The 16,941-nt window shown below is 38.0% G+C and overlaps 1 protein-coding gene and 1 pseudogene across 1 annotated transcript; one reads left to right on the top strand and one right to left on the bottom strand.

The window, feature by feature from the left end:
• Positions 1-3,207: 3,207 nt before the first annotated feature.
• LOC115781166 (retinol dehydrogenase 13-like) lies at positions 3,208-6,504 on the top strand (annotated as a pseudogene).
• A 3,232-nt stretch (positions 6,505-9,736) lies between these two features.
• Positions 9,737-12,315, bottom strand: ankrd34c (ankyrin repeat domain 34C). The gene is made up of 2 exons (XM_030730652.1): positions 12,241-12,315; positions 9,737-11,376 (listed from the first exon to the last, which is right to left on the bottom strand). Exon 2 carries the CDS (start codon positions 11,324-11,326, stop codon positions 9,737-9,739), a length of 1,590 nt encoding a protein of 529 aa, XP_030586512.1. The 5' UTR covers positions 11,327-11,376; positions 12,241-12,315.
• Between the last annotated feature and the right edge of the window lie 4,626 nt (positions 12,316-16,941).

The following is a 16,941-nucleotide window of genomic DNA, read 5'->3' as shown; positions in this document are numbered from 1 at the left end:
GTAAAAATCAAAATCCCAGATAATGTCTTCAGGGTTATATACGGAGTCATGAAGTTTTTACTGTTGTTATAAACTAATTTCCTGTGATGATCATTGTAGAAATAATATTTGTTGTAATATTAATTTATAACACTGTGCATGTAGCCTATCTGACGATATGTGTCTTTACAAACACCCAAGATCATTAAAATCTATTTAATGTGGGCCTGTAATTTATTATGCATGATCATAGATTAATATGAGGAGAGGAAACCTATTAAAATAAACAAGCATATTATGACACCAAAGTAGTGTCATAATAATCATAATAAAGAACTAATAAATTAAATCTATGTGGTATTAAAGCAACAGTAATACATCCTTACAAAAATCACAATGATGCAGATACACAATGCTTCAAATAAGCTCTACCCTGACAGATTTGCCTTGATAATTGTTATTTGACAACATTTATCACAAATCAAACAGGATTTAAAGCAGACATGACAATGACACACTCATTGTGAAAAATTATTGAGATCCTAAATTATCTGCAGAATGGGTATAGGACTGACACATTCCACAATGTCTCAGCAGAGGGCCCTCTAATTTTAGCAGGGGAAGGTTACCATACTGGGAGATAGGTCTGCAGCGCAGTCACATGACGGGCTTGGTAGTGAGCCAATAAAAGAGACAGCCAGGTCACCTCTAAAGTGCTTTTACAGGCCTGCAATGATAGAAAAAACTCTAAAGACTTAACAGTAATGTATTTACCTAAACAGCATGTCTGTGTGTAATAACATTGTAGAGAAGGTCAATGCAATGAACATGTTCTTCATTCATCCCTGAAATGCAAAACTTTGTTCAGCATATGCAATGAGAGACCATAATGAAGAGCACAGTCATTGCAGCCAGGCAGGGCAAGGTTCCTGTTAGATAATCCTCTCACTTTATGCAGCAACTTTAGAACACATCTAGATTTTTATATGTAGTTTATGGCCTATGATTTTCAGATTCATAGACACTCTGCAGCTCTCCACAGTGAAAACAGTCACCCTCAGATGTCACCCTGTAAACCCCAAGGTCAACTCTCTATATATAGTCCTTGTCTAGACTCATAATGTTATGCTTTAAAGATCAGAGAAAGCATGACTTATTGATCTGACACGGTAAAATTTTACTCTCATCAAAAGCGGGGAAGTAAATTTTTTATTGCTCGGCTGCAGCTCTGTTCAGGTTTTAATTTTAATCTGATAGTGTAGGCTGATGCTGTTATTACTGTCATCTTGGTGTTTCTGGTGGGTTTCCTCTTTTGTCTGCTCACACAACAGCACAGACACATCTTAATGTGCTCGTAGGAGTTTGGGATATCACGTGAGGCTCACGTGTTTTATATAGCATCAAAACAAGACTTGCTGTGCTTGACTTGCAACTGTGAGTAAAACAGAAATAAAATATAGGCCTAGTCTGGGGGCTCATCTGCCGGAATCAAGTAAAAGGCACCAAGACTGTGTTGGTGAGCATACAGGGACCTCTGCTGGATGATTTGTGAGTATTCCTTGCAGACAATGGATTTTTCTATTTATTAAACTTAAAGCATAAGTGCTGGCTAAATGGAAAATGCTGTGTTTTATTGCATAATAACTGTGCATATTAGGCCCAGCATGTGCAGTGCCCTGGCCATACATATGTGATGATTTGGCGATACATAAATGAAACTGAAAGAGAAATGCTTCTAAAAGATCTCAACTGCAGCCTCACCTTTAACAGTTTTGCACATTTGATGTGCAAAAATAGTTGACATTTAAAGTAAAAAACTCCCCTTGTTAACTTTTACTTGCAGTATTAACTTATTGAGTTTCATTTTAATGCAATCATAGAAAAATAATGATCAACATGTTTGATTTGGCAAAGATTTTACGCTAGATACCCTTCCTGATACAACCCTCCATATTTATGACTGGCACTGGGAGTACACTGACATGCATGAGGACAGCGAGACAGTGGTCAGGTGTGCGGAGTGACAGATGGGTTCAAGGTGGGGATAGGATTACATCAGGGATTGGCTCTAATCCCCTTCTTGTTTGCAGTGGTGACAGACAGGTTAACAGATGAGTTTAGGCTCATTGTGGACTGTGATGTTCACAGACAACATTGTGATCTGTTGTGAGAGTAGGGAGCAGGTGGAAGAGAGTTTGGAGATGTGGAGGTATGCTCTGGAGAGAAGAAGAATAAAAGTAAGGAGAAGCAAGACAGAATACTTGTGTGTGAAAGAGGGAGACAGATGTAACAGTAAAGCTGCAAGGAGTAGAAGAAGCGAAAGTAGATGAGTTTACATACTTGGGGTCAACCATGTGCAACAGACAGTGCACAAGAGAGGTGAGAAAGAAAGTGCGGGTGGGGTGAAGTGGGTGGAGACAAGTGTCAGGGGTGATTTGTGACAGAAGGATGGCAGCAAGAGTGAAAGGGAAGGTTTGCAAGACAGTAGTGAAACTTGCTATAATGCAATGGCACTAACAAAAAAAGACAAAAAAGAGGACCAGGATGGACAGGATTAGAAATGAGTATATCAGAGGGACAGCTCAGGTTGAGAGGTTTGGAGACAAGGCCGATATAGTTTGGTCATGTGCAGAGGTGAGATAGCAGATAAATTGGACAAAGGATGTTGAAGATGGAGCTGCCAAGCTGGAGAAAAAGAGGAAGACCACAGAGAAGATTCATGGATGTAGTGAAGGATGGCATGCAGAGGGTTGGTGTGTCAGAGGAGGATGCTAGGGTTTGGGTGAGATGGAGGCAGATGATCTGGTGTGACAACTCATAAAAGGACCATCTGAAAGAAGAAGACAGAAAAATACAGCTGTAAAATGAAAATGGTTTCAGCAAATGTGTTTATAGTAAATCTTGGCCATACCACTCTAGTTTGACTTGATTGTTTTTGTTACATTGAAGTTTTATTTCATTTTATTTTTTTTGTTTTATTTTTAAAGTTTAATAGTATTAAACGTTATCAACTTTTTTCTAAATTGAAAGAAAGATTTGTAAACCACCAAAATTTATTTTAGTAGTTACTTTCTTTGGCAAAGAACCAATAAGATTCACGTGTAGAGCAGCGGTAGGCGGTACTTCCTGGGGAAAGACTGTGCTAGTTATGTAACTCTTATTGAAAATGTTATTTGTTATTTGACGCTTAAATTGGACTTTGACAGAGGTAGATTCATAAACAGTAACAGCACAGGGTCAGCAGAATAATGCGGATCTTCTCAGCTGCACGCTCATTTGTTTCCCAGTATCCTAAAACTACCGCGTAACAGGTATGCACTGACCTGACGCAGACTCTTTGCAGAGTAAAATACGTTGTGCGTTAAAAGAAAAACAAAGTATCTCTTATGATAGCAGATGCGCTCACTACCTCACTTAGGGCAATGATCTGATCCAGCACATAGACTGTAGATAGCAGACATATGGCTGTTTTGATTCAACGGCTCTTATAATGCTTATAATTTGTAACTGGAATGCACAGACCTACATGCTCGTTAAAGTAACAAGTGCGTTTAATTTTGTGGCATGATTATTAAAGTGACATTACAGAATATGATTAAAGTAAATTTAAGAAGCTGCAGGTTTGGTTAATGCAAACCCAGTTAAAGTTAACTTGACATATTTCTTTTTCTTTTTAATTTACTCTTTTTTATTTGTTTGTTTTTCAAAATCAGCGTTAGAGTTACTAACACGCTGTTTAAGTATGTCTGATGCTTTACAGTTTGGATACGCTTTTACACGTTTGATGTGTATACATTTTATTTAATTTTAAATAGTTTGCAAACATATTTTCACTGGCAGCTGGGCTGCCTGTTGTTTTCTTAAGAAATCCACTAACCATACAGACTAATCTATATAAATATAACATTTTCTTTAAAAATCCCAGATATTTCATTTGGATCCCAATTAGCTGCTACAAAGATCCCGCATGTTCTTCTGAAGATCACAACAAGTAAACATTAGGACCCACCAGAGACATTATAGTTTTGTATTTTCTAATAAATTTTTATGTTTGTTTCACTTTGACTTTATGCTTTTAATTCAGTTTAATTTCAGTGAGTTTCAAGAGCTTTTATTGTTTTAAAGGGTTTCATTTTATTTTAGGTTGTATTAGTTTCTTTGTTAGTTTTAGTCTTTTAAATTAATATTAGAAGGCATATGTCAAAATAGCACAGTTATTACAATAAAAATGCAACATTTTTTGAAGGCAGTTATGTAGGCATCCAAGTCTCAGTAAACCTGGTTGTGATAACAAATTTTATCAAATTGGATATTTCCTCCATATTTGCTGTTTATTTTAGTTCATTTTCCAAGTTCACAACATTGTTTCCTTTTTTTTTTTAAAGTTTAGTTTTTCGTTTATCTAACTAAAATGTTTTTTACACTCTAGTTTTAGTTTTCAGATTTGTTTTAGTTAACTAGAAAAACGTTGGACATTGGGCCCCATATCATAATACCAAAAATCCTGGTAATTCAAAGAGGTTCAGAGCACTTTAACATGCATTTTTACCAAAGTTTATTCAATTTAGATTTCTGTAAAACAGAAGGTCCAATTTTTTTATGTACGCACAGGTGGACAAAGAAGGAATGTTTATGACTCAAATTAATTTGATCTCAAATTATTTCAAGAGGTTTTAAGGATTTTTCTGTTAAATTCATTTGAGTGTATTTAGGGCGTTGAAGCAGACCTCAATAATTTATATTTGAGAAAAGTTTGGTTCTAAACAGTCTGTTAAATCTGTACAGTTTTTTTTTTTTTTTTTTTTTAACTTATTTAGAAGGTGAAGGCGGCTCTGATCAGTGGAGATTTATAGCTGTCACTGTGTGGACGTTTTTACAGGAGTGGGACTTTTTGGTTTGAAGAAATGGATGGCAGGTGGTGTGTGTCACAGCAAAGCTCGCTTAGATGGAAAGACAGTCTTGATCACTGGAGCCAACACTGGGATTGGCAAAGAAACTGCTGTTGACATGGCTAGAAGAGGTTGGTGATTTGGCTGGATTTATATATACGGTTTAGTAATCTAATTTCTTTTCGGACATAATGATTTATCTGCTGTGTTACAGGCGCAAGGGTTATTCTGGCTTGTAGAGACATGGACAGAGCTAATAAAGCTGCAGAAGATGTGAAAAAAAGGAGCAGAAATGACAACGTGATTGTCAAAAAGTTGGATTTGGCATCCCTACAGTCAGTACGCCAACTTGCCAAAGATGTCCTAGCAAATGAAGAGCGCCTGGATGTTCTCATCAATAATGCAGGTGGATGTATAAATCATATCAGACCCATGATGGTGTGATGTAGCATATTCTATTGGCTTTGTGACCGTGTTTCATGTTTATGTAAACAGGTGGTAAATAAATTTCCTCTGATATTCCTACCTTTAGGTATAATGGGCTGTCCAAAATGGAAGACTGAAGACGGCTTTGAAATGCAATTTGGCGTGAACCACCTGGGCCGCTTCCTTTTAACGAACTGTCTGTTGGATCTCCTGAAGAAGTCAGCTCCGAGCCGCATTGTCAGTGTCTCCAGCCTAGCGCACGAAAGAGGTGCAGTTTTTCTCTTTTTCTAGTTCATGTAAAGAGAATTAGATGGGTTTTTTTGTTTGTTTTAGTCTCTAAAGAATGTCATCCTTTCAGCTTCACTTAATATCTGTGAATAAGGATGTACTGTTTTCTCTTAACAGGTCAAATCTATTTTGATGACATAAATCAGGACAAAGATTAACACCCTTGGAAAAGCTATGCTCAAAGTAAACTAGCTAATGTCCTCTTTACAAGCGAGCTGGCCAACAGGCTACAAGGTGCTGTATTTGTTTTATATCTCACATGTTATATATTTCTACCTGTCATTAAACATTATATGGAATTTTTTATAGCTCGACTGGCTTATGTCCTGCATCTTGTTATTTTTCAGGTACTGGCGTAACAGCATATAGCCTCCACCCTGGAGTAATCCAAACTGAGCTTGGCCGGCACTTCTGGCCTACATTGCCCCTGTGGACGAGGGTTGTGTATATGCCCGTTAAGTTCTTCATCAAGAATCCAACAGAAGGAGCTCAGACCACCATCTACTGCGCTGTGAAGGAAAGCCTGCAAAATGAAAGTGAACTCTATTACAGTTCAGTCAGTGTAATTCTATAGATGGGATCTTTATTGATAGACAGTCAGTAGGAATATTACTCAGCTTGGCCATGTGGGGGAAATGGATCACATTGAAAACAACACTGACATGCTCTCCTGAGACTATGATTGTGAATGTGTAATGAAGCATAATAGTAATGCAATAGTTGGACTCTTCTTTCCCAGTGCAATCCAATGCAATATCTCGCCTCAGTGGATGTGCAGACACAGGATATGAATTTGAACCCTGTGCTTTATTTTCTTCAAAATTAAACTATACTATATGTCATTGAACAGGACTCGTTGGATTCATTTTTATGAAAGGTAACATGAGTTAGGGATTGCTTTTGTACTTTAAATAATACAGTATCTGATAGTGGAAGCAGTGAATTTTCTAATAACACTCATAGAGAAACTACTCACTGTGGGTCATACATGTCATGGCTAGCAGGTTCTTCCCTACCTCAGAATAGGCTTTTCAAAGGCGACAACAGTGAGCACAGTTGGTCTGCACACCATAAAATTAACGTTCTTGTGATTTGTTAAATACAATTAACCCCATTTAACAAAACTGGTCAAAAACGAATTTATTACCATGCTGTGCATTTTTGAGTGGCACCCAAAATTCCTCTATGGAGTAAAAATGCTGTCCAAGTCCAGTAAATGATGTCAGTAACAATACTGATTCCAATCTAGTGAATTAGACCGACATATCTAAAACATTACCAGCATACACATCGGCATACATTTGGGGTTGTGTACCTAACCATTTGATGAACGTTAATTAAATATTTTCTCTCCTTTTAACTCTGTTTTTTCTCTGGACTGACACCTAATGGACAAATCTCTTTCTTTTTAGCTGCTGAATTCTGACCACCATATAGTCTAGTCTAGTAACTGTCAACTGTTGGTTTCTGGGCTAGTACTGTAGAGGATGCTCATCAAGGTTTTTATGCAGAAAATAGGTCTGCTACAGGTGAAAGTTAAGCTGATGAGAGTAGAACTGTGGGCTGTAAAAACCAAAGCAATTATCTAAAGAGACTTAAAGACCTTGTAGAGGTGAGGGGAATTACAGGGGTGGTTGGTAAGTGTCTGATTTGCAACTAAGAGAGACCCCTTTTACATTATGAACATACTACAGTAGCAATTTAGCACTAATATAAAAATGTATAAAGGATTAGCACAATTTTGAAATTAGATTTTGATACAAGGACACTTTTTGAGACAGGAACTCAAGATCAGATGATAAATAAGGGAATCATCATGTCAGCAGGGTCTCTACTTGTGCATGCCTATAAAAAATGCCCAGACAAAGTCACAGTCAATTAAAAAAACACCACAAACCAGTTACAATACAGTGAGAGCTTCTCATCTTTTGCAGATATGGTATTTCCTTTCATTATAGCTGACATCATCTTCCCAGGCATGATATAATTTCTCCATTGACTGTTTTCCAATGACTCACATTCAAGTGGTGCTGCATGCATCTTGTTTGCATGATTTTAAAAAAGTCTGCAATCTCTTTATTTATATATATATATATATATATATATATATATATAGATATAGATATAGATATTATTTATATCTAATTCTTCTAAAATCTAAAAACACTAATGCAAGGGAAGCACTCTATACCAACACTCTAATACAAACACTATTTAATCAGATGCTGAATAAGATGCCAGCAGCACGTTTTAAAGAAGCTGAGACATGATGACTACTTTCCATTTTTTTTTTTTTTTTAGCAATTGCATAATGTTTCCACTCTTTCACATGTCCCGGCTTTTTTGAACATATAAACTGATCATGTGTTTTAATGTCACTTTAAAAATTTAACATTAGAGCCTGACCGATATTGGATTTTTAAGCCCGATACTAATATTAGGTAATTTAAAAAAAACTGATATATCGACCATTTTTTTTCTTTCAGACACACAAAACATAAACAGATTTCCCTAACATTTGTTATGTGTAGTTATTTATGAGATTACTTGTTTACGCTCAGTTGTTTTGTGTGTTTCTTTTGGGTGTTTCTCTCATGTCTTCTTTACTTTTTTTAATTTTCAGTTATCGGCTATAAAGGCTACTTTCCATTATTGAAAACAAAATTGAAAACTGACTTTTTGGTCTTAGTATCTGAATATTATTGGTAATGAAAGAACTATCTAAATTCCTATCATTATCTTGAACAAAGTGGAACAAAATATTAAGATGTTGTATTGTAAATCATCCTTTGATTGCTATTCTTCACTGTTTTTTCTGACTGATTAACATGTTTTTGTGACTTAATAAACTCAGTATGAATAGATCAAGTTGTGTGTTTAACACTAAATTCTGCACTGATTACAGTGACTGTGCCCCTAGAACAGCTGCCCCTCAGGGTCTAGATGATGAAGCTGCCAAGAAGCTGTGGGAGCTGAGTGCCTCTATGGTTGGTCTGATGTAATCACAGTGACGATGATGATGATTGTCATTATCACGGTACCACTGGACTGTGAAGTGGCCTGAGGAAGTGCTGGTACTTTTTCTAATGAACAGCAGCTGAGCTCCTGCTTAATGATGACAAATGAATGAGCAAAACACAGAAATGCACAAGTGATAGACATTTATTTAGAATATACACCAAACTAACTGGAAAAATACTATGAATTAAATTAAGTTTTTTCTTAAACAGAAGCAATGCTTCACAGATCTGTTACATGGAAGCTGTGTGATCTTTAGCTTTGATTGCCATTAGCTTGAAATGACATTTTAATCGATGGGTTTCACCAATATCTGTGCGGACTAAGGGTTAAAATGTCATTCACTTTTACTTGGGTTCATCGTAAGAATTATATATGAATGTGCTTTAGCTTTTGCAACACTGTCAATATTGATATTCAGTTTCTTTCTCTTGGGCAATAAAGTGCTGTTATACATAGCCCATTGTTATACCTGTTTTTTAAGGCGTGTTGTTTATTCACAACCTATATATTCATCATGAGTCTTCATTTAGATCCATGTGGGACCAACAGTATTGTAACACATGTTGATTACTTCACCATCTGCTCGTTATATTTTAGGTTTCTTTTTAAAGGCACTTTGTACAGAATTGCTACAAACAGTCCAATTTCATCTTACCCAAAGCTACATCTCAGACAAGTGCATCACATCTTTTTTCTTTTCTTTTTTTTTTGTGTGTGTGAGCGAATGTCCATTATTGTGCTAATTACATATGCACAAAGTGCACTTTATCTGTCACCAGCTACAAACTTACCCTGTGTGTTCCTTTAATGTTACATGATCAGCTAGTTCAGAGGAAAAGTACCATATCTTGGCATTTACATTCAAAACTGTAAAACATATACAGCAGATGTTGTGAAGTCAAAAGATAGTTACCCTTAAGGTTGAGTGTAACAAGGGGAGGAAATCTATCTATATTGCTCAGTTCTGATGTATGTATATGTTCTATATATATTTTTAATTATACATTATTCAACATCTAGACAGCTGTGAATTTACACATATGACTCGTGTAGACTATGGATGTACTTCCTCACAATCTATAGTGTTAACATCTCTACTTCCACAATATTTGCTGCATAAACTTCATAGCTAACTAATGTTCTTCAAAATCAGAAAGCTGTTTCATCTGTTCCACTTGCATAGAGTGCCTTCTCACAAGTTTCTTCTTCAACTTGAGACCACCTCTCTTTGGTGTGTTTGGTGCTACTGGAGCTATAGATCTAATACCTGTGGCCAGAGGTGAGGAGGGCTTGTTACTAGCCCCAATATCGGGAATGGGAGGGTTTGGGTTTATGTTAAGAGGGGGGAGATGGCCAGGCCTGGTGTGAGAGATGTGATCCAGCAGAAGTGTGCCTGAACCTCTTCTCTCCAGGAGGCCAGGTGGACGCCTGCGTGCTGTGCTGGGAGAGGATGTGCTGGCATTGCTGTCTAGAGATTCTCTGGAGCTGGTTAACATCACAAGTGGAGAGGTGTTTAGTTTCCTTCGCTCTACTGGGACCTTAGGAGAGTCTAACATGGCAGAGTCTGAATAGAGCTGTGAGTCTGAGTCATAGTGATCATTTCCTAGATGTCTCCTATGCATTGTATCTCTCAGACTGGCTAGTCCACTGATGCAGCTGTTGTTCTCCTGCTCTGTAGGCACTGTGCTGCGCCGTGCCAGTGGCTGGTGTTGGCCTAGAGTTCTCTCATATGATGGTTTAGCTGCTGGAGGAACTGATAATGAGGTTGTCATTTTGCAGGGCTGTTCACCCACTAGTGGGAATAAGCTGTCCTTCCCATCCACACTGTTCTGTCGAGATAAAGCTGACCTCTTACTCAAAGAGAGCCCGTTTACCCCTGCAACAACATCCTCATCAGAACTAGCTTTCTTACTCTCCTCATGGGCGGTGACGGCGGCAGCAGCCAGGACAGAGGGTGCAATCAACCCCCAAGGCTCTGATTGCAGCCGCTTCAGCTGAGGCAAACGTGCACGTTTGGGGTTTGCAGGCCGCCGTGTTGGTGATGTAGGCCCATTGGCAAGTTTTGCAGCTGTGCTAGAGGTTTTTAACTTTGTCTGGAAACTGAAGACTGTGTTTTGTTGCTCTTGCTCAGGTGAGGGAGATGCAGTAACATTAATATCGGAGGGAGAGGTGCAGTATGCCGGAGAAGATCTCTCAACCAGCTCTGGTGATGGAGGGACATTTAGATATTGTTTGGTAGTCTTAGTGCCAGATGGTGACTTGTCTGTGGTGATTATGATTACTTCCTTGCCTTTAGCTTTGCAAGCATCCAAGAGCAGTTTAAGTGTCTCTTTGTCATCTGCATTTATGGCGTAGACCAGGGCTGAGGCCCCACTCCTGTCCTCCAGGCTGGGATCAGCACCATTGCTCAGTAAGTGATCCACCACTTCATACCCAGCCTTGTGAATGCAGGCGTGCATTAAAGCTGTCCTCCCTGCTTTGTCCTGAATGTTGGGGTCCGCCTGGTTGTCCAGCAGATATTTTATAAGCTTTGACTTACTTACACTCTGCTGGTCGATGTGTGTGGACATGCAGGCCACCATGAGGGGTGTCTCTCCACGTTCATTGCTCTCGTTGATGTACGCACCTCCTTCCAACAAGAGCCTGGTGAGTCTCAAGCGTCTGAGCCACACTGCCTTCAGGAGTGAGTTTCCATCTGTCCGCAGTTCCAGAATATCTGCCATTTCCCAGCCAGTTACAGATCTTCTCAGTATTGAAGTCGCAGCTCGCAGCCCTTTGAACAAATTTGTGGAATTAGTTCAGCTCACATCATAAAATTAAGTAATACCCACTTTGTCTGTTTTTCTATTTTTCATCACTACCAGCAGGTGGCAGCCTGTTACAACCTAAGGATTTTAAATAAAACTTACTCTTACAGACCTCTTAAATAGAGACTATACTGCTTTTTTAATTATTAAAATGGAAACAATGTTTACAAAATGGTAGTTTTCCTAAGTTGATCACGCCCGTGCTCAAAAAATCACGTTCATGCAGAAAGCAGCGTGGTAACACACCTGTTAGAGTCATAATCACTACTGATGGATGTGTCATGAAGATGTCAGAATCCAACTTGATCTTTTACAAAATCTCTGTCGAGACAGCAGTGTTTTCCCTCCAACATGTTTATGAAACAAAAGCCTCCACTCTCCACTACAAGTAAGCATAAACATCAGCCTTGTTCATCTTTCCGTCTACTGGAATGAATAGGTGAGAGACTGCACGTTAATGCGATGTTTTCTATCGAAATTTCAAACAGTGACTCAAACATCTGTTTAAGCCTTTAAACCCGTGACATTAAATAACGTCACGCTGAGCTCAAAGAGTCGCTGTCCGTGGTTCTCATTTTGGGTAACTTGGCGAGAAAGACGCGCTCCATTACATGTTACGGTGTTCATCGTCTCATTCTGCTTTAAATCCCGAATTTAAATACTTTATCTGCAGTTTAAATATTAATTTGCGAACATTAGACACAAATTGGATTTTACATGGAATATCGATCCAATTTAATAACCTTCGCTTTCAGTGATGCAAGATATGGACGTAAAGTTGAATTATTTAACCTTCGCGTGTAATATTTTTCTAACACTTGTTTTCTTACCTGGTCAGAGAGGAGATTTTCCATGTTCAAAGCAGCCAGTGCTCTGCCATCTGTGAGGGCGAAATTAATGATTCAAAACAGAAAGTTTGTTGAAGTTCTTCACAATATTCCTATTTTGTTTTCCGTGACTGTTCCCATCAATGCGTCTTGGTTTAGGTTACAGTGTGCCAAGCCTCTCTGGCACCATAACGCATGAGCTGTGTGGCTTTTGTTATAGAGGCACACAACATCAGTCCAATGGGGAGTATTCCTTTCACTGCGCACTCAAGGATCACAACCTGGAGATGCTGCGGGTTATAAATAACTTACTTTCTTGCTTGTTGAATGAAACGTGTATTCTCTTGACGTCAGAGTCGACCAAAATAAATTGCGTCTGATGAAAAACCTCTGTCCTGATCTTTATATCTGCAGGACACAAACAAAACGAGTGCTGCCTCCTAAAGACATGCAAATGATCTGCGCGCGTGCTATTTTAATTATGTCAAAAGAGCAGTTTGAAAATGAAAGCAGTGGGCACAGTTTGGCCTACACGTGATGAAGGATGAGAGGGCTGCTATTTTCCCATGCCTAGTGCTTATGCTGCTTTTTGAATTTTCCTCAGATAGTAAGTCTGTGCTATAAATATGATTTAATCTTTCTGCAGGGTCGAACAGGAATAAAGGCAGGTTGTCTGTCTGCCATGTATGAAAGGGCACAGTGAAAACAATTCAGCTGTAAAATGTGTCTGGACCACCATCAAACTGCTTCTTACAAGGAATTCCAGTATGCTACATTCATCAGCTACATTCCTTTTTCTGTTTCTAAATAAAATCAGAAATCATATTTTTTCTAAGCAGTGACAGTTTAATAAAAAACAATTAATTAATAATTTAAGCTTGGGCTGTTTGTGCATATCTCCAGCAGTTCTACTGGAGATATGTTTCATACTCAAATTAAGAAATAGTGCAAAAATATTTTGCACCTATATATTTACAGTACAATTAAAGAAGCCAAAACTTGTAGCAGCCATCGCAGCTATACAGCCTAATAGGGACATTTCTATTTTTAGGTTGCTATGAGACAGCAGAGAAGCAGTTTCTAATGAGAACAGTGATGTTCTCAGCCCTGCAAAGAACAGGTAAATCAGACACATTCCTCCACGGACAGACAGGATTATATGGCATTTTTATGCAGTTATTTTTGGATCTATTTTCCACTCATGAGTAAGTCACCACCAACACATTCGATCATTAATCCTTTGACCCCTGCTCCTTTTTTCCTGAGTCCAGGACTAATCATTTTATTACCCATCCAAAGGCTTGACGTCTCAGGACTTCAGCTGTCAATGCTGGCAGTGATTTCTCACCTGTGATTACCTTCTCGATCCCAGAGGAAGTGTTGTTTACAAGGCACATGGAGAAGGCAGTTTCATAAAGCAGCTCATGCTGTAGTCACCAACTCGAAAGAATATGCTCCTCCTGTTCAAGAGGCATTAACAGTCTGATCAAATATTGTCATTTCTTCAAATAAATGATTAAAGAGTTGTATAAAATATTGGTTTATATATGCAGATCAGTAAAAGCTGTTCTTGTAAGTGTCAAACTTTATTCTAGGAACTGAATGTCTCAAAGTTCTTTTAGAAACAACAAACTGAAATTGTTATTTATATGATATTAAATGTATATTAAAATTTTTTATGCTGCTGAGTAAAATTTATATGGGCTTGTATTATAGAAAGGCTTCAGAGAATCATGATGAACTGAGGATCAAAGGCCAAGCTGACTAGTTTAGACACATTCATTATCACTGGAAGCCACAAGGACGTCAATGGCCCTCACAGAGTGTGATCTTTGCCCTGATGATGCTGTCGCTGGCAGTATATAAAGGGGAAATAAATAATTAAAGTGAAAAGAATAAGCGCATCACCCCTGGGAGCGCTTTCCATTTTCAGATATCTTACACCACAGCTGCTGCTCTCCCTCCCCTCCTTTCTAAATATAACCTTTTCTTCTGTCTGAATTGTGACATTTTTGCTCATCAGACTACAGTAGCTCTAAAACTATTTATATATTCTGACAAAGGACATGTAAAAGTTATCGGCAGTCTTCAAATTTCATCAGGAACAGAAATCTTCATGTCTAACCTTAATTCCAACTAATACCAAGGTTTTAAGAAAACGGAAATGGATTTCAGTAAACTGGAAACAGAAATGTGCTCAAATGTTTTATTATATTGAAAAAGAAAGTTTCTGTTGTTGAAGTCATTAAGATTTGAAAGTCAAATACAAGCAAGTGATATGGCAAAGTCTAAAAAATATACAGTGCAACATATCAGCACATTTTTGTTCTGTGCTGAGATTGCTGTTTAATTGTCACTATCCTCTGAAAAGCCAGGTGACAGGTCATTACACAACACTAATCTAAATAACCTGCCTTTTTTTCTAACTGCTACCAGGGGATGACTTCAGCAGTTGAAAAGATGGTATATGGAAAATGACCTGTGAGCTACCTTATCTGTGATCTCAGTTACAAAAAAAAAAAGAAGAAGAGGAAGAAAAAAGAAACAAAAAAGATAAAGCGGGTTAGGCTTTACTTTGAGACTGACAAGTAGCTATGAGGATGTATTACCCCTCAGTTTCTTATGGGCTGAACATGACTCTCTGTTGGCAGTCCATTGGCAGACTGTAGGGTACCACAGACCACCCGTTTACCCGCAGAGGGTATCTGTTACCAGATGGAGGCAGTGTCCAAAGTCTGTGGTACAACTGGCCTGTTGGCTATTCTTATAAACAATGTAATATATTAACAGTGAAAAGTGTGTGTCTGCGTAGATTCTCATTCATCCAGGTCATGTAGTCACAAGATCTTGACCTGGATGATTGAGAATCTACACAAACACAAAAAAGCAGTGCATAGAGTACTAGTCAAAAGTTTGGACAGTGTGTCCAACTTTTCTGCTATGCCTTCTAATAATACTGCCTAAGCGAAGCATGTAATATAAGTAGAATTGGTCCTAGAATGGAACCCTGTGGAACTCCATAATTAACCTTAGTGTGTGAAGAAGACTCCTCATTTACATTAACAAACTGGAGTCTATTAAATAGATATGATTCAAACCACTGCAGCATAGTACCTTTAATACCTATGGCATACTCTAATCTCTGTAATAGAATATTATGGTCAGCAGTATCAAAAGCTGCTCTGAGGTCTAGCAGGACAAGCACAGAGATAAGTCCACTGTCAGAGGCCATACAAAGATTTTTTGTAACCTTCACTAATGCTGTTTCTATACTGTGATGAATTCTGAAACCTGACTGAAACTATACAAATAAACCATTCCTCTGCAGATGATCAGTTAGCTGTTTTCCAATTATTCTTGCAAGAACTTTTGAAAAGGAAGGTTGTACATTGCCTATAATTAGCAAAGGCAGCTGGGTCAAGTGATGGCTTTTTAAGTAACGGTTTAATTACTGCCACCTTAATGTAGGGCATTAATAGAGATGGATTGATCATATTTAAGATCAAAGCATTAATGGTAGGACTTCTTTGAGCATTGTTGTAGGCATGGGGTCTAATAGACACGTTTATGATTTGGAGGAAGTAACTATTGAAGTTAACTCAGAAAGGTCAATTGGAGAGACAGAGTCTAAATAAATATCTGTAGTACTGAAAGTAGTTGTAGATAATGATAAATCATTGAGATGCTTATGAATATTTTTTCTCTTATTGTTAAAATTTTATTTGTGAAGAAATTCATGACGTCACTACTAGTTAATGTTAAAGGAATACTTGGCTCAACAGAGCTCTGACCTTTTGTCAGACTGGCTACAGTGCTGAACAGAAAAGGGTTGTTCTGATTTACTTCAATCAGTGATGAATAGTAAGATGTCCTAGTTTTAAGGAGGGCTTTTTTACAGAGAAACAAGCTCTTTTTCCAGGTTAAATGAAGATCTTAGTGAGACACCATTCCTTCTGCAGCTAATGGGTTATCTGCTTTAAGCTATGCATTTGTGAGTTATACCAGGGACTCAAGCACTTCTGATTTGAGACTTTCTTGTAGAGAGGAGCCACAGTATCCAAAGTTATACACAGTAAGGATGTGACACTATTAATGAGATAATGGACCTCTGTAGGTGTAGAGTTTAAGTAGCTGCTCTGCACTCTGGTGGCACATGGCATTGAATAGGATAATAGTGGAGGAATTATATCCTTAAACCTAGTTACAGCACTTTCAGAAAGATGTCTACTGTACTAAAATTTATTCCCCACTGCTGTGTAAATGTAAATTTTATTAAGAAATGATCAGACAAAAGAGGGTTTTCAGGGAATACTGTTAAATCTTCAGTTTCTATGCCATATGTCAGAACAAGATCCAGAGTGTGATTAAAGTGGTGGGTGGGCTCATTTACATTCTGAGAGAAGCCAATTGAATCTAATAATAGATTAAATGCAATGTTGAGGCTGTCATTTTCAGCATCTCCATACATGTTAAAAATCATCCACTATAATTATTTTTATCTGAATTGAGCACTAAATCAGATTAAAAAAAAAGTCTGAGAACTCAGTTAGAAACTGTGTGAGGGCCAGGTGGATGATAGGTAACAAATAAAACTGGTTTTGAGTTTTCCATTAGCGTGGACAAGGCTAAGAGTCAGGCTCTCAAATTAATTAAAACTCTGTCTGGGTCTATGGTTGATGAATAACCTGGAGTAGAAGAATGCTG

This window comes from Archocentrus centrarchus, chromosome 6 (assembly GCF_007364275.1).
Source record: "Archocentrus centrarchus isolate MPI-CPG fArcCen1 chromosome 6, fArcCen1, whole genome shotgun sequence".
Lineage (NCBI taxonomy): Eukaryota > Metazoa > Chordata > Actinopteri > Cichliformes > Cichlidae > Archocentrus > Archocentrus centrarchus.
The sequence above is the reverse complement of the archived record's forward strand: the minus strand, read 5'-3'. Positions and strand labels throughout refer to the sequence as shown.